Source organism: Lissotriton helveticus, chromosome 1_1, assembly GCF_964261635.1.
Source record: "Lissotriton helveticus chromosome 1_1, aLisHel1.1, whole genome shotgun sequence".
NCBI lineage: Eukaryota > Metazoa > Chordata > Amphibia > Caudata > Salamandridae > Lissotriton > Lissotriton helveticus.
Genome location: NC_136057.1, coordinates 52,911,365 through 52,931,499, shown reverse-complemented (window position 1 = coordinate 52,931,499; position 20,135 = coordinate 52,911,365). Strand labels below are relative to the sequence as shown.

General features: G+C 44.5%; 2 protein-coding genes across 2 annotated transcripts in view; one reads left to right on the top strand and one right to left on the bottom strand.

Annotated features, from left to right (window-relative positions):
- Nucleotides 1-20,135, top strand: part of LOC144822093 (uncharacterized) — a 438,381-nt gene that overhangs the window by 166,867 nt on the left and 251,379 nt on the right. The window lies entirely within an intron of this gene.
- The window catches only part of LOC144758153 (uncharacterized), a 199,916-nt gene continuing 189,300 nt past the window's right edge, over nucleotides 9,520-20,135 (bottom strand). The window contains exon 5 of the mRNA XM_078646414.1: nucleotides 9,520-10,054. Coding sequence (XP_078502540.1) covers nucleotides 9,520-10,054 — 535 coding nt within the window. The remainder of the gene's footprint in view (nucleotides 10,055-20,135) is intronic.

The window sequence follows — 20,135 nt, the reverse complement described above, 5'->3', positions numbered from 1 at the left end:
GGCTGACAACTCTGATCTTTCAGGCAAACAAGTACTGGCCGAGTTGACCATGTTGTTATGTCTCATCTCATGCTAGAAAGGGTAGAATGTTCGAAAATTGGATATTACAAGTAGAGTGATTTTTCACGTGTCTGAACTTATTAAGACTAATATCTGAACTATTAACTATCCTGCATTTCCTAGCAACTAGAAATTGTGTGTGGTTGGTGTCTCAAGTAATATATGAAGATATTGCCAGAAGGAATAGACCGGATTCTAGAGGGCAGCTGCTGATTGCATTTCAGAGACCCGTTTGACCCATCTCTTCCACCAGGTTGCCAGATTGCAGAATTGGCTGCCTTTGGACTCTGGAATAGATGTTTCTGTGTTTGGAGCTCCTGCAGTGCCAGGAGCTACAGCTTCCTTAGGTTCACGATTGTAAGAGATCACAAAAGCGGCAGATTTGTCAGCGGAGTCTACTTTTTGTACCTTTTATCATGAGCATGTTGTTGATGTGGCTTCTGAAATAGTGGGACAGCTTTGAGCAAGCATAATCTCAGCCTCTGGTCCCGATATAGAATGAAAAACCTTTTAACTATTGCGTCAAGGATTTTAAGTTCTATTAAGGACATGGAGGCGAGGATTATCCCACTTGATAAGGTACATTTCATATATTATGTAGTGTATTTTGCCTTCTTGATTGTGTTTGGACACTTGCTGTTGACGCATAGTAATATTTTGCTCCCTTGCTTTGTCTTCGGGAAACAGAGTTTGCCAAATGTTTTTCTTTTCTATCTGGAGAACAGAAGCAAGAGTGAGCAGTCCTACTTCTGGTGGATTCGGATTTTCTGGAATGCAATTCTGTTCATCTGAGTGACGTTTTATACAACTAATGCATCATTCCAGGTTAGACAAAGAAGGTAATCCCATCTCGGACTCGGATATTGTGGTTGAAGTGTTTGAAACTGAGCATACTCAAAGACGAGGTAGTAAGATGGTGCTGGCCATACTTGAGGAGCAATGATTGGTGGATTGTGGTTACTGACATCATGGGAAATGTAGTTTTTAAGTTTACTGTTGATTGGTTGCTGTGCAAAATCAGTAATAGAAAAAGAAGCATTATTCCCACCAATATGTGCTTAATAAAATGTTTAATTCTTGACGTGATAGCTCAAATAAATTTTCTCTCAACACGTACATACAGATACATAAACATTAGGTCAGGGCGGTGAACTCCACTCCGTTCGTAGACTTTGTGGAGTTTTTCGCACTCCGCAGAGCACTCGGAATTCAGAAAAACATTTCCTTGCTTGTGCTCACCAACGTTAAATTGAAGAGCGTGAGCAAGGAAAATCCAGCACTAGATCATCTCCCAGCCAGATTTCTCAACGCAGCTGCCCGGGGATGGGCACTCGCACTCATGTCGAGAAACCTTCCATTCACGTTGAGGAAGCTGCCGCTCTAGTAGGACTTCTACTCAAGTGGCGGAAAGATGCAGCGCCCTCTTGCACTGTGCGTGGTGCCGTTTGCACTGATTTTACTGCGCGGGACAAACATCTGGCGCAAAACAATCAGTGTGAAAGGTGCAATGTATTGCACTCCACCCGTTGCGGAACTCCACATAGTGCGGTGGAGATTTTGTCACTTCTCAGAGTCCTGCTTAGCAAAACTCGCTGAACTCAGCCCAGGCCAAATGTACATTAGGCAATACAACAATAAAAAGGTCAAATGTAGACACGGACATCCCTGGGAGGATTTGCAATGAAATCCTCACTTACATCAGCACAATAAAAGTAAATAACTGAAGCGGCCGCCAATCCCTATATGCACCGCAGCTACCACCACTGTGTTATGCCTACAAAAAAAAAAAATATTAAAGCCTAGAAGTTAATTTGATTCAAAGAAATTAGATTTCCCAATGGGAGGCACTTGAACTATCCCGACACTTCTTTATGCGGAAGACGCAGTCCTATTACCAGCCCCTGGATACCCTCACGGGTGAGAAGCCGTGCTCTACAAATCTGAGAATTATTATTAATATTATTAACTAGGACAGCAATTAGCCTTCAAAAAGCCCTGGATACCTTTGTGGAGTTTGTCATCCCAAGATTTGCAGAATAATTAGCAGAAGTCATTTGTAATGTTCTGTGGAACAAGGAAATGTAAATCTAAAACGTTTATTCTTGAAGAACCTCCAGTTGCCAAAGTAGAGAGTTTTTAGGTCGAGACTAGAGCCAGCGCACAAGCGCAGCTCTGGGGATGATCTGTGGTAGTTCAGTACAGGAGAGAAGCCCCGCCCATATTTGTTATTGGCTTGTGTCTTTGTCCTTGTAAATGCTGTTTTCTGATTCATTATGAGGCTTGCTAGTCCCTCCTTAGTACGGCCATGTCGTCATTTGTAACCTCCCATGGCTACTGGCCCCTTTACATGGTTGTTACATGGTATGTGTACTTTTGTATTTATTGTGTTTCTTCTACATTAGGCACCACGACCTGCTTGCTTACATTCAGCGGGCCATGCCCGCTTTCACTTTTGCAGTAGCCAGCCTGGCCCGCCGCTCTTTCCTGGACTTGGAGCTGGAGCTGTAGCCTCTGGAGACAGGCAGGAGTCACGGCTGCAGGCGGGCAGGATCAGGCCGCACTACTGCAACACTTTGTCCGGATCTCTCTTGTTTTCTTTCCCTGGATTTGGCTGGGGGCTCGGGCTAGCCATGCATGCCGGTGCCCGGGTTGCGTGCAATGGTAAGCCGTGGCATAAAAGGGACTGTGTGCTTCGGGAGGACCTGGGTGGTGGTGCCCTGCGGGGATGGTAACCTACAGGTCTCCAGCCTCATCCAGCAGGCGGTGACCCACTACAGGAAGGCCATTGCGAAGGGGAGTCCGGGAGCGCTGGGGAGTACAACATGGCACTGCCCGGGGGCAGGTGAGGGAGAGGGCCGGCAGATCACTCCGGGGAGGGCAGCGAAGCCCCAGGACATGCTCTCCGCTGCTGTCCTGGGATTCAAGGAGAGGCAGGGGCGCTTGGAAGCCCCCACAATGTTTTCTTTATGATAGAGGTCAACAAAAACACACAATAAAACACTTTAGAAAAATATTAATGTATTTTTCCCGTAGAGCAGATATGCAACGGGATACAGGATCCCAGTACATTTATAAATGTATGCTTCGAATATACACGTGCACTTTATGTGCCAGTTAATCTGCCCACACTGGCAAGCAGTGGGTTATCGGAGACAAGAGGTCATGAAAGTTGCTGTAAACCTACAAAATTGCTTGCTTGTTGGTATTCACAAATGTTTGCAAGGAACATTCCTACCTTCTATATGACAGTAGAAATACGTGCACCGGGGGCTGCCAATTCATGGTTGCAGTGTTTAAAAGTTAATATACTAACTGCGATCATGAGTGTAATGGTGGCAGTGTCAAAGGCATGGCTACAAACATCACAACATCCTGTAAATATTGTGCAGACCTCTCATCTACAGGTAACTGGAGATAAAATATTTCTTCCAACTACACACTTAACGATCATGTTATGTTATTTCTAAAGAATAGACGGTTGACATTCAAAGGGAATATTTTAGGGGATTGCTAAAGAATAGATTGTTGATGTTGAAAGGCATCCTCAATATATGTGAAGATAGTAATTTCCGTTCACCTGTCACAGTTTGTTCGGCTGTCGGGTCTCTGCTGAGAGAAATATCGTAGCAGGATCGGAATTTGTGAGTCGGTACAAAAGGGGGTGGTGATGGGCGGAGCATCTGAACCAATCAAACACTCACACCCAGTCAACAGATCTGGGTTTAATCCATCACCGTTTTTTAGCCCACTCCTGGGTCTGGCCACACTGTTATTATAAAATTTAGCCAACTCCGGCGCTAGGATTCTCTAAATGCATTCTTCAGAGATGCCTGACCTTGGATAATTCTGGTTATTCCTTAACTAGGGTATTTTAAACACTCTTTTAGTAGGCTGGAGCAGCTATAGAGCTTTTTAATAATCCCAACCAATTTGCCCGCTCAGCTAGAGATCAGATAAAGCTGCCATTTTATGACTAGGCGCAGCGCGTATGCGCAGCAGCAAGCCGTTAAGCTTCCCTCTCTGGCAAATTACCTTGTTTTAACATCTGGCAACAAGCTCGAATTTTACTTCTCTTGTATTTAAAGTGCCCAACATAGGTATTATTTGAGCAGGCTTTGATTGTGGTCCCTGCATTTTCTCTTTGCTTTCCCACATCAAGGGGCTTGGTTTGAGAACCTTCCTCCTGCCCTTAGTTACGGCAACGTTTCAAAAAGACAAGGGAACCCGCAAGGTAGGAAGGACCCCTGGTATCAGCTAATTATTGAGAACAGTGGGTCCTTCAATGAATTATACTAACGAACAATAAATATAGACCAGAATCAGTGCTATATTGGTTCATTCATGTCCAGCCGGACAAACAATCAGTGCTAAAGTTCGAGACATAGAGTGGGACACAATCCTGTATCCGTCAAGGTTCAAAACAAAGAGACAATAACACGTACACAAAACATTTTCAGGAATGAAAAAGAGCTTATCGCCAATACATGAATCATGAGGGCATGCTTTGTAAAGACGTAGACAAAAATGCACAAGTTTTAACGAATGTGTTTAACATGCATTCAGTCTAAAAGAGTCGATAACGTTTCGATCTATAACGAGGTACATAGATCATCATCAGGACGGAAATTTACATACGCCTGAAAATTAACAATGCCTTGATGGTGAATACGAGTGCTGATGTCGCCAAGGTCTAGGGATTCCAGGCGGAATTGCTATAAGGATACCGCTCGGTCACTACACAATGATTGAGGATTAATAGGATTCCAATTGGTCATGACTGCATGAGTTGGACGGGTCAGGGGTTGAGATGAGCCGGCCACGAGGGAATCGTGAGATGTGCGCCAGACCGCTAATGCCCGGATCAGCAGGTTGAGGAGCGGAAGGTCTGCTGCCAGGATCGGCAAAGCACATCGCCCTTTCTTCTTTTCTGAGCACTTTATAAATCAGTGAGAACCCGTTTGTTTATTTCCTCATAGTTTTAATTCTTTTCAGGGAGGTTTTAGATTTCTGCAGCACCTCGACGCACCTGAGATTTGCTTTGCTGTGATCAGTTTCATTAGAGGGTTACTTATAATTAGGAAAAGATACTACTAATGGTTGGGCTTTGGTCTTGGTCGGGGATTTGAGTTATCGACATTTTATTCCATGTTTATATTTGTTGAGATCTTCAATGTGTTTATGCATGTTTTATTAAATGAATTTTGAGTTTAATATGCTGGTAACTTGTACTTTTATGGCCTATGTAAGCAGAATTAAGTTTTATGTCTGGCTGATATGCCGTAATTGTGCAAACGCAGCTGTTACAATCTTGTGACCCACTGACTTGCTCTTGACAATAATCCAGTATCACAGCTTCAGCTGAGGCCCCCAATTCCTAGTCTCATCATTCACTTAGCACCCAGGGCGTCTCATCATTGCACACACATACATGCCACCATTACCACTTAGTACATTCCTGGAGACACACATGTCACTGCAGATCCAGGTCTTGCCACCAGCCACAGCAAGCTCCAGCACTCACCCAAATGTGGGTGTTGATCTGGGCACTGGAGTCTGAGTGACCCCAGAGCAGCCCCGCACAAAGCCTAGCACCAGGCATCAGTCTGTCTCTTGCTGCATGGTCACATGCAGTGTGGCTAAAAGGAGGGAGAGCTCAGTGGGCCCTAAAGGGAACTCATCACACATGGTCACTGATGACCACGGGTGGATCTTGTGGGGGACACAGCGTTCACCAGGATTCTTCACGACTCCATACACTAGTGCTATTGCTTCGATATAATGGTTTGGAGGCACGCCTTGTGCGCTCACAGATGGCACAGAATCCAGAGTAATCATCTATTTTAAGCCAACCAATACGGTCAGTGAAGGAAAAGGTCCAAGGGACAAAAGTGTTCCCAAAGCAATTACACTATTAAACGTCAAAAGTTGTCTTTGGAATCCATCTGGGCCTCCCCACCCCATGCGGTGACTTTACACCAGGTATTAGGTTACTAGAGGTCGCCTTTCTGCTGGTATGGGTAAGGCTCTGTAAATAGCTCATCTCCGCCGGGTGGGAGTTTACTGGCATAATGATGATGCTTATTGCGCTGTAAGACCTACAACATAATGTTTACATTGAAAATCCTGGATTTTGAACGACATAAGACAGAGCTTATCAAAGGTGTGAAGTTTATTGATCTTCTATACCCCGTTTTGGGACTGGTATGAATTTATAATTAATTGATATACCAGTAAGAGACAGTGAGACGTTTTTTCTTTGAGCCGTTCTTTCATTGAGCCAGTTTTTTCATTGAGACATTTTTTTCATTGAACTATAACCTCGATCTTTATTGCAGTAAATTAGATCGTTGGTGTACACAACACGGCATTTGACGCCGATGAGGGAGTCACATGACTGACCCTGATCACATGACTATAACAGAGTTTAGATCTTTCTCCTGTACAAACTCGGCGTTTGACGCCGAGAAGGGGGTCACGTGACTGACCCAGGTCACTTGCGAGGAATAGAGATGCAGCTTTCTCCGCGGTGAATTTTAAGTCAGAGCGCGGAAGACGCCGCGTCATCTGGACGAGAGACAGAGCGCCATACAGCTCCGCATGGTGAGGAGTGGGGGAGAGGGGCTATAAAAATCTGACGGGATAGTAGGATTACACCGTTCAATTTGGGTGCTAAGAGATGAGATGTAAGATGATCTAATGGCATGATCGGAAAAGGGAAATTGATGGTAACAGCATTTTCATACCGGAGTGAATGGGCTGTCACAGGATATTAAGAGTGACTGTGCATATCAAGGTCGTAGTTTGCGTAAAGCAGTTAGTGTCACTCTTTATCTGGATCTACAATTGTACTTTCGATAGGGCATATTCGTGTGTCAGGTAGTGACCATGGACAATATAATTTGACCTATGACACGCTGTTTTGTGTTTTGTTTTCCTAGATTGATGCAACAATCGTAGAGGCCATTAAGTTGATGTTGAGGCTCACATGAGGAGCCAGCATATATCTTCCTCTTCCGCTGGTACGAGAAAAATTGACTGGAAGAGGGTAATGCTTATTAATATGTTGGATAGACTAAGAGTGTCCGGAGGGGTGCTCCTGGTGTTTTTAATCTCTGTATTCTTTCCATTTGACAGTCCCAGAGTACAAGGTGTCCAACATTGGTGCAGTGACAAAGTGTCAAGCCCTGATGAATCTTCCGGAAGTTTCAGTGGCAGTGAAACATGTTGGCTGTAGGTGATGGTATGCAGAGCTAGCTACCAGCCTTTTTAGTTCAACAGAATATACCTAATTTCAGAATAAAAGTTGTGCGAAAGGTGTGTCTGTTGATTTTAAGCACTTTTGGTCACAAAAGGGAGTGAATGCTTCTTGCTCCTTTGCACTTTATACACTTTTTTGGTTTGTAATGGACACTTTTCTTTCTTCTTTTCTGAACTGAATATCTACCTATGATGAGAAAAGGGGCATAATCTGGTGAACACCTGCCAGTTGCCCCGAGGGTGGTGTGCCCGTGAGGTGTCATTCTTTTCTCCACACATTTGTTACACGTAGTAAGTGTGGGCGGATACAGACATCGTTTAGTGCTCTGTTTGACTGTCTTTTTGAAGTTTACTAGGAATTTCCCTTATTTTTATGTTGAGAATTTTGGGCGAAATACACTAAACACAACAACGGAAAAATTTTCAAAAATCGGCAGTGTAGCATTGGACTTTGATCGTTTGTCTCTCCATTGCATTAATACGAGTATTGATATTTAACGCCTTGGGGACAGGGTTTTTGTGATATTGTTGTTTGTTCATCACCACATGAAACAGGCAGGCCGATTAGTTTATTAGCAAAGGTTTATTGCATAAAATAAGTCATTCTTGGCAAACAGCTCCCTGCAGCAGTGTCCTTTGTCTAGTTGTCAATCTCACCCCTCACACTAGAACAGGACACAACTGACCTCACAAAACACATCACAGAATGAGATGAAATACTCCTTACAGTGTCTTTATCAGACAATCTGTTTGTTTTGTATTGTATGTGAAAGTTAGTTTTTGTGTATTTAATTTTCACCAGAATAGCGGCCAAACTCAGGCCGACTTCTACCACATGGTTTGCTTTGCCCAGGCCTTAACGCTTTCTGGTCCGAGGTGGAATCTGAGCTCACACAGACCTTGGGTTGGCAGGTTCTACACGATCCCTTACGTCTTATCCTGGGTGTATTTGATGGTTTGGACGGCTCTAGAGCAAACAAACATTTTCTGGGAACGGCGGTCGCTGTGGCTAAATGAGATATTGCAGCGGCCTGGGCCCAGCCCAACCCCCCTACCCTGTGAAAGTGGCGCCGGGGAGTGGATTGGTGCGTGGCCCAGGAGGAACCCCTCTTTGAGACACATGGTTGTCCCGCGAGGTTCCATAGGGTTTGGGGCAAATGGATGATCCTACTGTTTAAAATTGCCAGCTTTGTCTCTCCAATGTAACAGGGTGCTGCTTTCCAGCTTGGGTGGCTTGTATAAATACTCCGACCCTAACAGTGGGGTTTTTTACTGTCTGTTGGAGATGGAATTGGCTTTACTGTGTAAGATGTATGCTGTCTTTTTGTTTGTTTGTTTTTCAAAATGATAATAAAATTGATTATAAAAAAAAAAATCCTCACCTGAATAAACCATCTCAAAATATTATGAATTGTGTAATGGTTTTGGCAGTTGAAACTGCAGAATGATATGGTTGGTGCCACCTTTGTATGTTGTTAGAATCTGGACCGCCATGAATCCTCTTTTGATCTCGCAGCCTGGATGGGTTGTACAGAATATTTACAAAGCCGGTCCGAAGATACTGATAGGGAGTAGATGTTCCTGCTTTAGTGATGAAACTTTATATTATTTGTCCTCAAGTGGTTTTTGATTCCTATTTCTTCTCCTAGTTTCTTTTTCTCATGTGCTCAGGTCTTTAAATAATTTTTTGTTGAATCCCAGAAGTTATGTATATCAGGATAGTTCATGATCCACTCTTGGTAACATGTCCTCAACACTGCACACATTTCATGAGAGTCTGACAGGTTTAATTCGCAGTGAAGCAGCCTCTGTGAAGTTCGTTGCTTGGTGAAGTGATGTTAGTGACGTTGAAGAACCTACATTCTGTTTGGAGACGCTGCAAACGTTAGAGTTTGTCCTTTAACTCAAAGTTCTTCTGACATTCAGAGGAAAGGGAGGATCTCAGCCCGGAAGGATTGCTAGATGTCATAAGATGTCTAACTTCAGCTGTAGATTCTTAGATGATGTAAAAGATCACATTTCTTTTTTTAAATGAAGGTTTTTGGCAGTGCTTTGAGAAGGCTTCCACCTTGTATGTGTTACTTTAGGTTGCTGAGTACCACCTTTTGTTTACAGCAGTTTCCATATCCCGATCGGCATCATGGCCGTCCACTGTGTGCTCTTTGATGGCGTACAAGGCTTGCCTTAAGATCAAAGCTCTTGCTACACACAGTGCAGTGATAAAGCCTCTGGTCCGTGTGTGACCTGATGGCGTACAAGGGTCGCCTTCTGAGAAAACCTCTTGGAACACACAGTGCAGTTATAAGGCCTCTCTCCTGTGTGTACGCTTTGATGCCGTACAAGTGTCGCCTTCCGACAAAACCTCTTCTCACACACAGTACAGTGATAAGGCCGCTCTCCGGTGTGTGTTCTCTGATGGCGTACAAGGTTTGCCTGATGAGCAAAGCACTTGGAACACACAGTGCAGTTATATGGCCTCTCTCCTGTGTGTGTTCTTTGATGCAGCACAAGGTTTGTCTGATGAGCAAAGCACTTGGAACACACAGAGCAATGATGAAGTCTCTCTCTGGTGTGTGTTCTTTGATGCCGTACAAGGTTTGCCTTCTGAGAAAAGGGTTTGGAACACACAGTGCAGTGATAAGGCTTCTCTCCTGTGTGTATTCTTTGATGTTTTAGAAGATTTCCCTTCTGAGTAAAACTTTTCTCACAGACATTGCAGTGAAAGGGCCGCTCTCCACTGTGAGTTTTTTCATGTGTTGCCTTATCAGCAAACCTCATATCATGCTCAGTGTAGGGATACCGATCTATGTGTGTTTGTTCGTGCAGTAAAAGATGCGTCTTTCCAGTAAATGTCTTCTTACACTCAGCACAGGCATAAGCTCTTAGGCCGGTGCCTATTCTTTTCTGCTTTGCAAGTAGTGTTTTATTGTTAAAATTCTCCGTCCTGTGTATTCCTTGGTGTTTTCTTTCATTCATTTTATAGGCAAAATTCTTCCGTCCTCCAGAAGCTTTACGTTTCTCTTTCCCATTCATACTTTCTGTCTGCGACTGCTGTGCTGCAGAGTAAAATGAACACTGAGAATTATACATGGGAAATATTTCTTGAAAAAAATGCACGGTTATAATATGAGAAAGGTGGACATTAATATCTAGGAAGGAAGGAAAATGTTACTACCTGTAAACAATCATTTGCTGCTTGTAGTTCTACCGTTCACATGTGGTGATCTCTCATGGGTTGGGTTTGACTACTAAAAAAATATTACTTTTTCATTTGAGTTTTGATCTGGAGAACGACTTGTGATCCCATACCAAAAAGGCATAATGCATCAGCGCGCAGACTCCAACTTAAATCATTGTGTTGTTTTCGCCATCGGAGTACGACTGCTTATATGTGTAAAATCAAAACAATAAACTGCTTAATCTGAGCAACCTATACACTTTCCAACCATACAGCAAGTGGGTGATGCATGTGAGCCTGCAACATGACAAGCTGACAGTATTTGCGCCTGCAACATATGACCCAACACCTACGGAGCCTCCACTGGCTCCCCGTCGAGAAGAGGATCACCTTCATACTCCTCACCCATGCCTACAAACCCCTCAACAACATCACACCCACATACCTCAACGACCGAGTATGTCTCCAGGTACCCAAGAGGAACCTCTGCTCCACTGACCTCGCCCTGGCAGAGGTCTCCCGCATCCGCAGAAACAGAACCGGCGGGAGAGCCTTCTCCTACATCGCAGTCAAATCCTGGAACGAGCTCCCGGTCAACATCAGACGCTCCCCAACCCTCACCACGTTCAGGAAGGACCTCAAGACCTGGCTTTTCGACTGACCCGGAGCTGCCACCCCCACCTCCCCCCCCTAGCGCCGTGAGACCCTCACGGGTGAGTAGCACGCTCTATAAACCGCTGATTGATTGATTGATTGACAGGAAAGAATGGCTAATTTAGTTACTAATATGCTTAGAACAATTAAGCACTTCTGGGCTTCTTCCTTGCATTGATGTCACCAGAGAAATATTGTATGAAAGGATGCACAGAACCACATGTTTCTGCTTTACAAATATCTACTAGAGGTATGTTGGGTAGAAAAGCCATGGTTGCATCTTTATCACACGTGGACTCAGCCTGTGGTATTTCTATGTGGTGTCTCCGCTAGGCCTGGGCGGGAAATTTAGTTCAGTATGCGGAATTTGTGGAATTTAGGTAATTTCGCGTTCCGTGGAGAACGTGGAATTGCCAAAACTTCCGCGATCCACGGCTTCGCTGTATTTTTTGCTTGTTCACGCTTTCAAAATGTGTGTTCGCAAGATATTTCCCCCCGAGCACACAATCAGCGTTCGCGAACAGGAAAATAGCATTGTGAATGGGCAGAAGAAGCAACTCCGCGTGTTTGCAGATTTTTGCGTGCTCGCAAAGATATTTTTTGCTGAGTTTTGTGTAACAAAACTACACAAATTCCACCCACCACTAGTCTCCGCACGAGTAGAAAATCATATGCCAAATTGTGCCGGTAAAAAAACTTCTTATTTTTCATACATTTTCAATTCTGATAATGTAGAGCATGAGTGCATGTTTAACACTGGATGCATATTTAACTTTGCCTTTGTAAACTTGCAGGAACTGTTCATCTACTTATGGGGTGTGTAGTTTGCTAACTGTTTGAGGAAGTGACTGCTACTAGGTAGACAACTATCTGCATTAAGGCTTGCAGTGATGTAGTGGCTTAAATTGTGGACTTGTTACTCTTGATAAGACAACATTAAAATCCTAACTGGATGCCAGGGGTGCTCTGGTGGGATAGAGTTTTTTCAAAAGTATTCAAAAGTTAGTGTAGGCTAGGCCAGCTTCTTTATGTATGTATCTATATGTTATTTCTATGCTTCAAACCTAGCCTAAAGCTAGGGCCAACGATGAGTATAAATTATTTTTAAAGAAGGGAGTCCTCAACTCTTTCCTAAACGGGAGCAATGTCGGGCGGTCCTGATGGATACAGGGATGTTGTTCCAGATCATGAATTCATAGATGGAAAAGGCCTGCTAACTTGTTTTTTTTCTTTGTTACAGTTCTAAGTCTGCAGTCCGATGGAGGTCTCCAATCTCGCATTTGTTGCACTTGAAACTAAGAGCTGAACATAAGGACAACGAGAATGATGAACAAGTGATAAGAAAGAGGTAATAGCTACAAAAGAGGAAATTTTAAAAAGGGAAAAGCAAGACTACTGTACTGGAAGAGTCTTAACCTTTGTAAGATGATACGACTAAGTAAGGAGAGCAGTCAAAATTCCATTGACACAAAGACGACATGAACTTCTGACAGAGGAATCAAGCTCAGAAGGTGAATCAGATGACTCTGCTAGCAACTACCTAGAAAAAAAAACTACTTGCCACTTTTTTCGCTGAGACAAGGACGGACAATGGAATATCATAAAAAAACGAAAAACAAAAGCACGAGTCACAAACAGAGGAAGAGAAAGACAGGAAAGAGCAAATGGAAGACAAAAAGATAACTCACCCCATAGGAAGAGAAAGGTGATAGCAAGGCGAGATATGATTATTAAATCACCACAACATTAACTGACAATGGATGAACTAAATATCCACAACATTGGCTTATAATTTTGCCCCAGGAGGGACTTAGATTACAGTTCATGTAGAATTGACATATTTCCGTTTCAAAGATATCAACATAAATCAGACCCAAGCCAATGAACTTGAGAATACGGGAGCCCAATTCAGAAAACATGTCTTTAGTGATTTGTTCAAATAAATTGTTCACTAGTCAAGGCAAGAAGGGAAGAATCAGATCCAACTTGAGTAATGGACATAGGGAGGCCATTAACACATTCCGTAATGACAACATAAGAACCAATGTCATCCGATAAGGGGCAAGAATGTGGTTTTAATGATTGTTTGCAATTATGAACAAAAGGCTTTTCAATAATTATTAAATACGTATTGTTGTGAAATGGGAATGGCAACATTTTCATTTGTGTAAAACCCTACACTCTACTGTACCATGCTTTTACCTTCTAACAAATGTATGCAAGAACAAGAGGGGCGTATAGTGCCCTCCAACAATAGCTCACTGGAAAACACAGCAATAAACTAAAACCATTTAATGCTGATTCTTGTGGAGAGCCTCCCATCATATTGTATAGAGAGAATTTTCTACAAAAGATATACACAGGAGGCAATCATATTTGACAATTACCTCATGCTTTCTGCAATAGACCAATATCTCCATAGGACTATACATGGATGCTTAAGACCATGACTTTTGCCAAAATAACAATATTTTCATATTTAAAGATAGATATTACAGACAAATCTCAGGGACAGCAATGGGCGCCTGTTCTCCCAGCTCTGAAAATGTATTTGTGGGTTGGTGGAAGGAACAGGTCTGTCGTGTAGTTCCCCTTAATCCGTAGGACCTTCACGTTTCTTGGACAATATAAACTTTGGATTAGTGCCTAGACTGGCTCTGGGCACCTCCGCAGGATGAGTTGGTGAAATGAAGTAAGTTCCCACAGAGGTCAGAGGTTGGAGGATACTTTATTAGCTCCAGCCACAGAAACTCCCTGGCAGCAACTGCAGATGTCAGAATACTCCATACTCCTTGTTGCACACAGGAACGTTCTAGCACCAGAGTTCCCATTCCAAAGCACCAGATCCCAACACACCTCCCCTTCTTCATAAAATAAACAAGTAAACAACTGAACACCCCCCACGGAGATGCCAGCCCGCTGCATAGTGAAGTCTCAGCCTGCACGGACCCTGGGTGTCAGCTGTAGTGCCTTCTCTAACAATCTATTGGGATGCTCATTATTTATAATAGAAAGCATCTTTGTGATGTACGTATTGATTGGTCTATGTTATAGATATGTAGATAGCCCTGTCACCCTGTGGATGAAGATAGAGATCACATTTGTACATAGTGCGTCAAGAGGCCTTGTACTTAGGGTTCGAGGCATCGTGATAATGTTGTGCGAAGCTAGATGTGTAAACAAAGTAGTTTCAGAGAAACTAATCCAACATTGTCGTGCATGCAAATATGTGCAAAAGGTCACAGCAGAAATGATCCTGTAAAACATTGGACAATATATGAGATGAGCCACTTCGATACATGGGCCTAACCCGGGCACATAACAGGTGGTCTGGACATCACAGAATGAAAACATGACAAACCATGCGCTGATTTGCATCGGGACTATAGATGACCTTTCCCTGCTGTGGGACGGAAGTAGGGAAATGTCTAAAAGATAATCCAGAGACAGACAAAAACTGATCTCAACTAACAATTCACTCATTAGATCAGAAATAAATCTATAAATGACCTGGCTATCCATACTGAGCTAAAGACGCACACAAGGTCACAAGCCTACATAGAAAGGAAAAAGAAGAGAATTGTGAATAGCGTGCATCTACAGAAACTGATAGAAAGTATCCCCTATGGTGAAATGCTACTGACCCGTAGAAACTGTGATAGCCAAGAACTGTAGGAGAAAGAAGAAAAAAGTACACGGCCAGCAACCAAGCGAGAACCCAGAACATGAATAAACTACTTTTAAATCAGAGACACCAAAGGAGGGACCTGATATTACCGTAAGGTTCATCACTACATGTAGGAGAGTAGGGTCTGCTTCCTATCGTTTCCCCCACTTTTTGCCGGGTTTCACTGTTTTTTTACTTTAGTCTGGCAGTGGCCCTGCTAATCAGGACCACAGCCTAGCTCATCGCTCTCTAAATTGATACCATGTACTTTAGGTATATACCAGATTGGTTCCTGAGTTACCTTGTGAGCCCCTAGAATATATGGTACCTTAGGTACCAAAGGCGTAGGTACCCCAGAGGCCTACCAGGGGCTGAAGCATGTATTATGCCACCCCTGGGAAGCATTTCAAAATGGCACCACAGGTCTGTACATGCAGACTGGGTACGGTGGAGTAAGCACCCCTTACTTAGATATTATATATATATATATATATATATATAGACACATATTTACCTATAAGTCACTCCTATGGCAGGCCTTGACAATCCTGAAGACAGAATGCATGGTTTTCTGTGAGAGGGTACCCTAGCATGAGCTGAGCCCCCATGCAGCTTTCAGAATCCTTTCCTTATAGCTGTTCTATGATATAGCCATACCATTTTATTTTATTTTATTTATTTTGAAAGTTTTATATAGCGCGAGCAAGATCCTTGCAGATAACAGAGCGCTTCACATAGACGAGGGGTAGGAGGGAGGGTGGGTACATGAGGGAGCAAAGCGAGTATAACAAATGGGCGGGAGTAAGAACAATCAGGTAAGGACGATAATACAGGTAAACACATGTGTAAATGGATCAAAACAAGAGTACAGATCGATGCAGAGTCTTAAAAAATCAAAAGTAGTAGTTCAGGTGAATTTAGCCATGAGGATAGCTTTAACTTCTTTCTTAGAAAGGAAAGTGGAGGAGATGAGCCTGGTTTCAGGAGGGAGTGAGTTCCATATCCTAGGCGCCATTCCTGAGAAGGAGCGTTTGTAAGTTCTTTCCTTGCGGAATCTTCGAGGCTTCAGCAGAAGGTTTTCTGTGCTTCTGGTGGTTCTGGAGCCGCCGGACATTGTCAGCTTCTGAGTGAGGTAGCCAGGTGAGGTCAGGTGAATAGCCTTGTGCGTTAAGCAAGCAATTTTCAGATGTATTCTGGCTTCAAAGGGCAACCAGTTCAGGGCCTTAAAGTCAGGGGAGATATGTGAGTGTTTTTTTGATCCAGTGATGAGTCTCGCTGCCGCGTTTAGTGAGGCTCTTAGGGGTGCAGTTGTAGTTAGGGGGAGACCGCTGAGGGCGATGCTGCCGTAGTCTATGCGAGGGATTATTAGTGCTTGTACTGCAGTTTGGAAGTCTTTGGCTGGGAGGAAGGGTTTAAGTTTCCTCAAGGTATTTATTTGAAAGTTCGCTCCCTTGGTTGCCTTGCTGATATGCTGCTGCATCTTGAGATTGGCGTCCAGTGTTATGCCTAAAGATTTAGCTGAATCCACGATGGTTGGTTGGACGTTGAGTGCAGTTAGGTGTTTAAGCCAGGTTTGAGTGGTAGAGATTTTCGCGGGAGGTGAAATCAGAAGGAACTCAGTTTTCATAGCGTTGAGTTTGAGGTGGTTATCGGCCAGCCAGGATTGGGTGCTTCTGATCGTTGAGGTCAGACGCATGATGTCTTTGGGGGATTGCAGTCTGAGATATAGTTGAGTGTCATCGGCGTACATGTGAAAGTGTACATTGGATGCTTGTAGCAAGGTGGTGAGAGGTTCCATTACTAGGTTGAACAAAGTAGGGGATAGGCAGGATCCTTGAGGGACACCTAGCGAAACTGGTACTGGGGAGGACATCAAGTTGTTGCTCTTATTTCTGAGACCTGTTGTGTAGAAAGGAGGTGAACCACTGAAGGACAGTCCCAGAAAGACCCATTCTTGTTTTTAAGAGTTCGAGTAAGTTCTCATGTTTCACAGTGTTGAATGCTGAAGAGAGATCAAGAAGGATGAGGAGGCAGGTATCATTGTGATCCAAAATTTGGAGGGCGTCGTCGATTATGTGAGTCATAGCCATTTCGGTACTGTGCCCTGCTCGGAAGCCTGATTGGTGAGGGTTGAGGAGAGCGTACTGTTCTATGTGCTTAGTCAATTGTAGCTGGACGCATTTTTCCAACAGTTTGGCGAGAGTGGGAATGTTGGTAATCGGACGGTAGTTGTTTAGATCCGTGGGGTCTGCTGTTGGTTTCTTTAGTAAAGGAGTAACTTGACCAACTTTGAGGGAGTCAGGGATGGTTCCTTGTTGCAGTGAGTTATTGATAATTTTAGTCCTGAGTGGGAGGAGCAGAGGGGTGAATCCTTTTACAGCGTTAGCAGGAAGAGGGTCATTGAGGTGATTGGATGGTTTCAGGGTGCTGAGTAGACTGTCAATTTCTTCTTCAGAGTACGTGACAAAAGATGACCAAGTTGCATTGTTTTTTGGTTCATTGGGTGTTATGCAGTGGTGTTTGGAATAGAGGCTTGCGTCAATGAGGAGATCGCTCCTGATGTTGTCGGTTTTTTGTTTAAAGAAATCAGAGAAATCTTCACAGGAAGGTGCATTGCCTATAGTGTCGACTGCTTGGGGTTTTTCCTCGGATTGAGATCGAATTAGTTCGAACAGTCTTCTCGGACGTTTTTTTGCTTGGCCGAGCTGGAGTCTGAAGAACTCTGACTTCGAGCGTTTTATTTTCCTGAAGTATGCGTTTCCCTTTTTCTTCAGAATTTTTAGGTGTAGTGCCGAGGGAACTGATCTCCAGGTGCGCTCTGCCATTCGCATGGCACGTCTGTCTTCATTAAGACTCCCGTCGTACCAAGGGTTGGAGATCTTGGTGGAGTCTCTTTTCAGTTGCATCGGTGCAGCCTCATTGATTATTGAGGTCATAGCGTTGAGATAGTGATCAGTTAAGCATTGAACGTCAGTAACGCCGGTAGGGGGAAGTAGAAGATTGCAGCTGTTAGGGGGTAGAGAGTTTGGATTGAGTTTCTTCATGTCTCTTTTCCAAACTTTGGGCTTGGAGGATTGGACTGGGATACGTTTAACTTTTTCATTGATGAAGAATATGACAGTATGGTGATCTGACCAGTCACAGGGTTGGATTGAATCAAGTTGAATAGTGCCTTCTTTGGCGAAGATGAGGTCGAGGATAGAGCCTTTGTCATGGGTCGGGCTGTTGCAAATTTGGGTGAGGTCAGAGGCATTAAGGTAATTTTTGAGGCCATTGACCACTGCGTCACTACCATCATTCCAGTGAAGATTGTAATCGCCCAGGTAAATTTTTGTGTTTTGCCTTCCTGAGTTGATTGAGATTGTGTCCATGAGTTGTTGGGAGAAGGTGAGGTTGTCCCCAGGTGGGTGGTAGATGATGTGTAGTGAACAGATAGGTTTGTTTTCACTGAAGAGCTCAAGGCATATGTATTCACAGGAGGTAAGAGAAGGGGCGTAGACTTTATTAATTGAGAGGTCGCTCTTGTAAATGCATGCGATCCCACCGCCTGTCTTCCTGGGTCTATCAAGTCTAATGATGCAGTAGTTGGGGGGGACTAGATATACTCTAAAGTGCATTACAACCTCGCGGTAAATGCTAACTTTGGTTTGGCTTTATCAAAACATGTCGTGTTTGGTGTCAAACACTTTGGATTCCTACCACCCCCCCCCCCCACGCACCCCCCCGGTTAGTTCTGGCAGCGGGGGTAGAATTCCGCCCTTCTACAGGGAGAAGACATGTACACACTGGTACACCTGGTAAATGCATTAAAGAGCCCCAGCATCACAAAATGGATGCTGCTGCCACAGACATGAGACAGGCTGTAGTGTATTGGGGCTGGGTGGGTTGCATTCAGTGAATGCTTTTCAGACACTGCCTGGGGCACACAGGGTGCTCCATGCATTTCCCAGTTCACACCGGTTGCTGGGGCACTCAGCCCCACCTCTGGCGTGAAACTGGACAAAGGGGAAGGGGTGGTTACATAGGTGGGACCTTAAAGTTAGTCCAACCCCTAAACTTAGTATAAGTATAGGAACCCAGTCCCTAGGACTTTAGATTACCCTAGACGAAACTCTGCAGATGAATTCTTGGACCTTCGACATTCCATATCGACTGGAATGTAAATGTAAATGTAGGTGTACTTATATAGCGCAAACCTGTCACCCAAAGGGCATCCTGGCGCTTGCTTAGGGAACCCGTCCTGGTATTCCCCTGTGAGAAACCCCGGCAGGGTGTCCACAAGGTGAAAGCCAGGCATCCCGCCGCGAGGGGCCGTAGTGGAGATTAAGCAAGCTATTGCCCAGGGTTGCAGAGTGTGACCCCGTGATTCGAGTAGGCACCGGAGCGAGAATTGTCGAGTCCGTGGAATTTTTGAGCCCGAGACCCGCCGAGGCGGGGAATCGAACCCTGGTCCACGGTCGATCTCAGCTTCCGGGTCTGCCGCCTCTAACCACTGAGCCACGCTTCTCCACTAAGAAATCTCCCTTGAGGTCAAGGAGTGACCTCCCTGTTCAAACAGGCACCAAAGAAGCATCTTGCTGGTCTGCATTTTCGAGGCTCAAGCCGGATCCTGAAGAATCTGCGACACAGGACATGGACTTCCAGACATCTTCGAGGCTGACACGAGGCCCCAGCAAAGCTGAGACCTGTAGCTATCACGAGAGACTTGGGACCGGAACTCCTGGACATCCTGCAAGCTTGCAAGTGCACCTACTTCCCAAAGTTTCCCGAAGTTGTCCATTGGGCTATTTGTTGCCCTTGCCCCGAGCACCTTTTGTACCGAAGCTGAGAGGACTACACTCCACGAGTGTTCCGTGGGCCCGTCTTCTTCACCACAGTTTGAGGTTCCTTCACGATACCTAGTCCGTTGGCTAGTGGGTCCCCACGAAGGACAATCCTTTGTTTCTTGAGCTTTCCTGGTTCCTGCTCTGACTCCTCTCCAAAGAGTGAGTCCCTCAGAACTTGCGGGTCTGCACCGAAGCCAATCTTGTCAGCTTGCGTGGGTTGCTGTTGTCAAGGCTTGTTGGGTCCAATCCGGATTCCGACGCTGCAGCACTCGACATACTTCATGGGAAAGCTCGAATCCAGCTCCTGCTTGTCGTCGACGCCTCCTGGGCCTCGTGGTTGAAGAGTCAAGCTTCACCTACTCCACTTAAAAGCACCCGACATCGGCTGGCATCTTCCTGTCGCCATCCTGCTCACTGGCTGGTGACCCAGACTCTGCCCCCTCTGCTTTCAGGTTCTTCAGATCTCCAATCTACCCTTGGATCCACACAGACA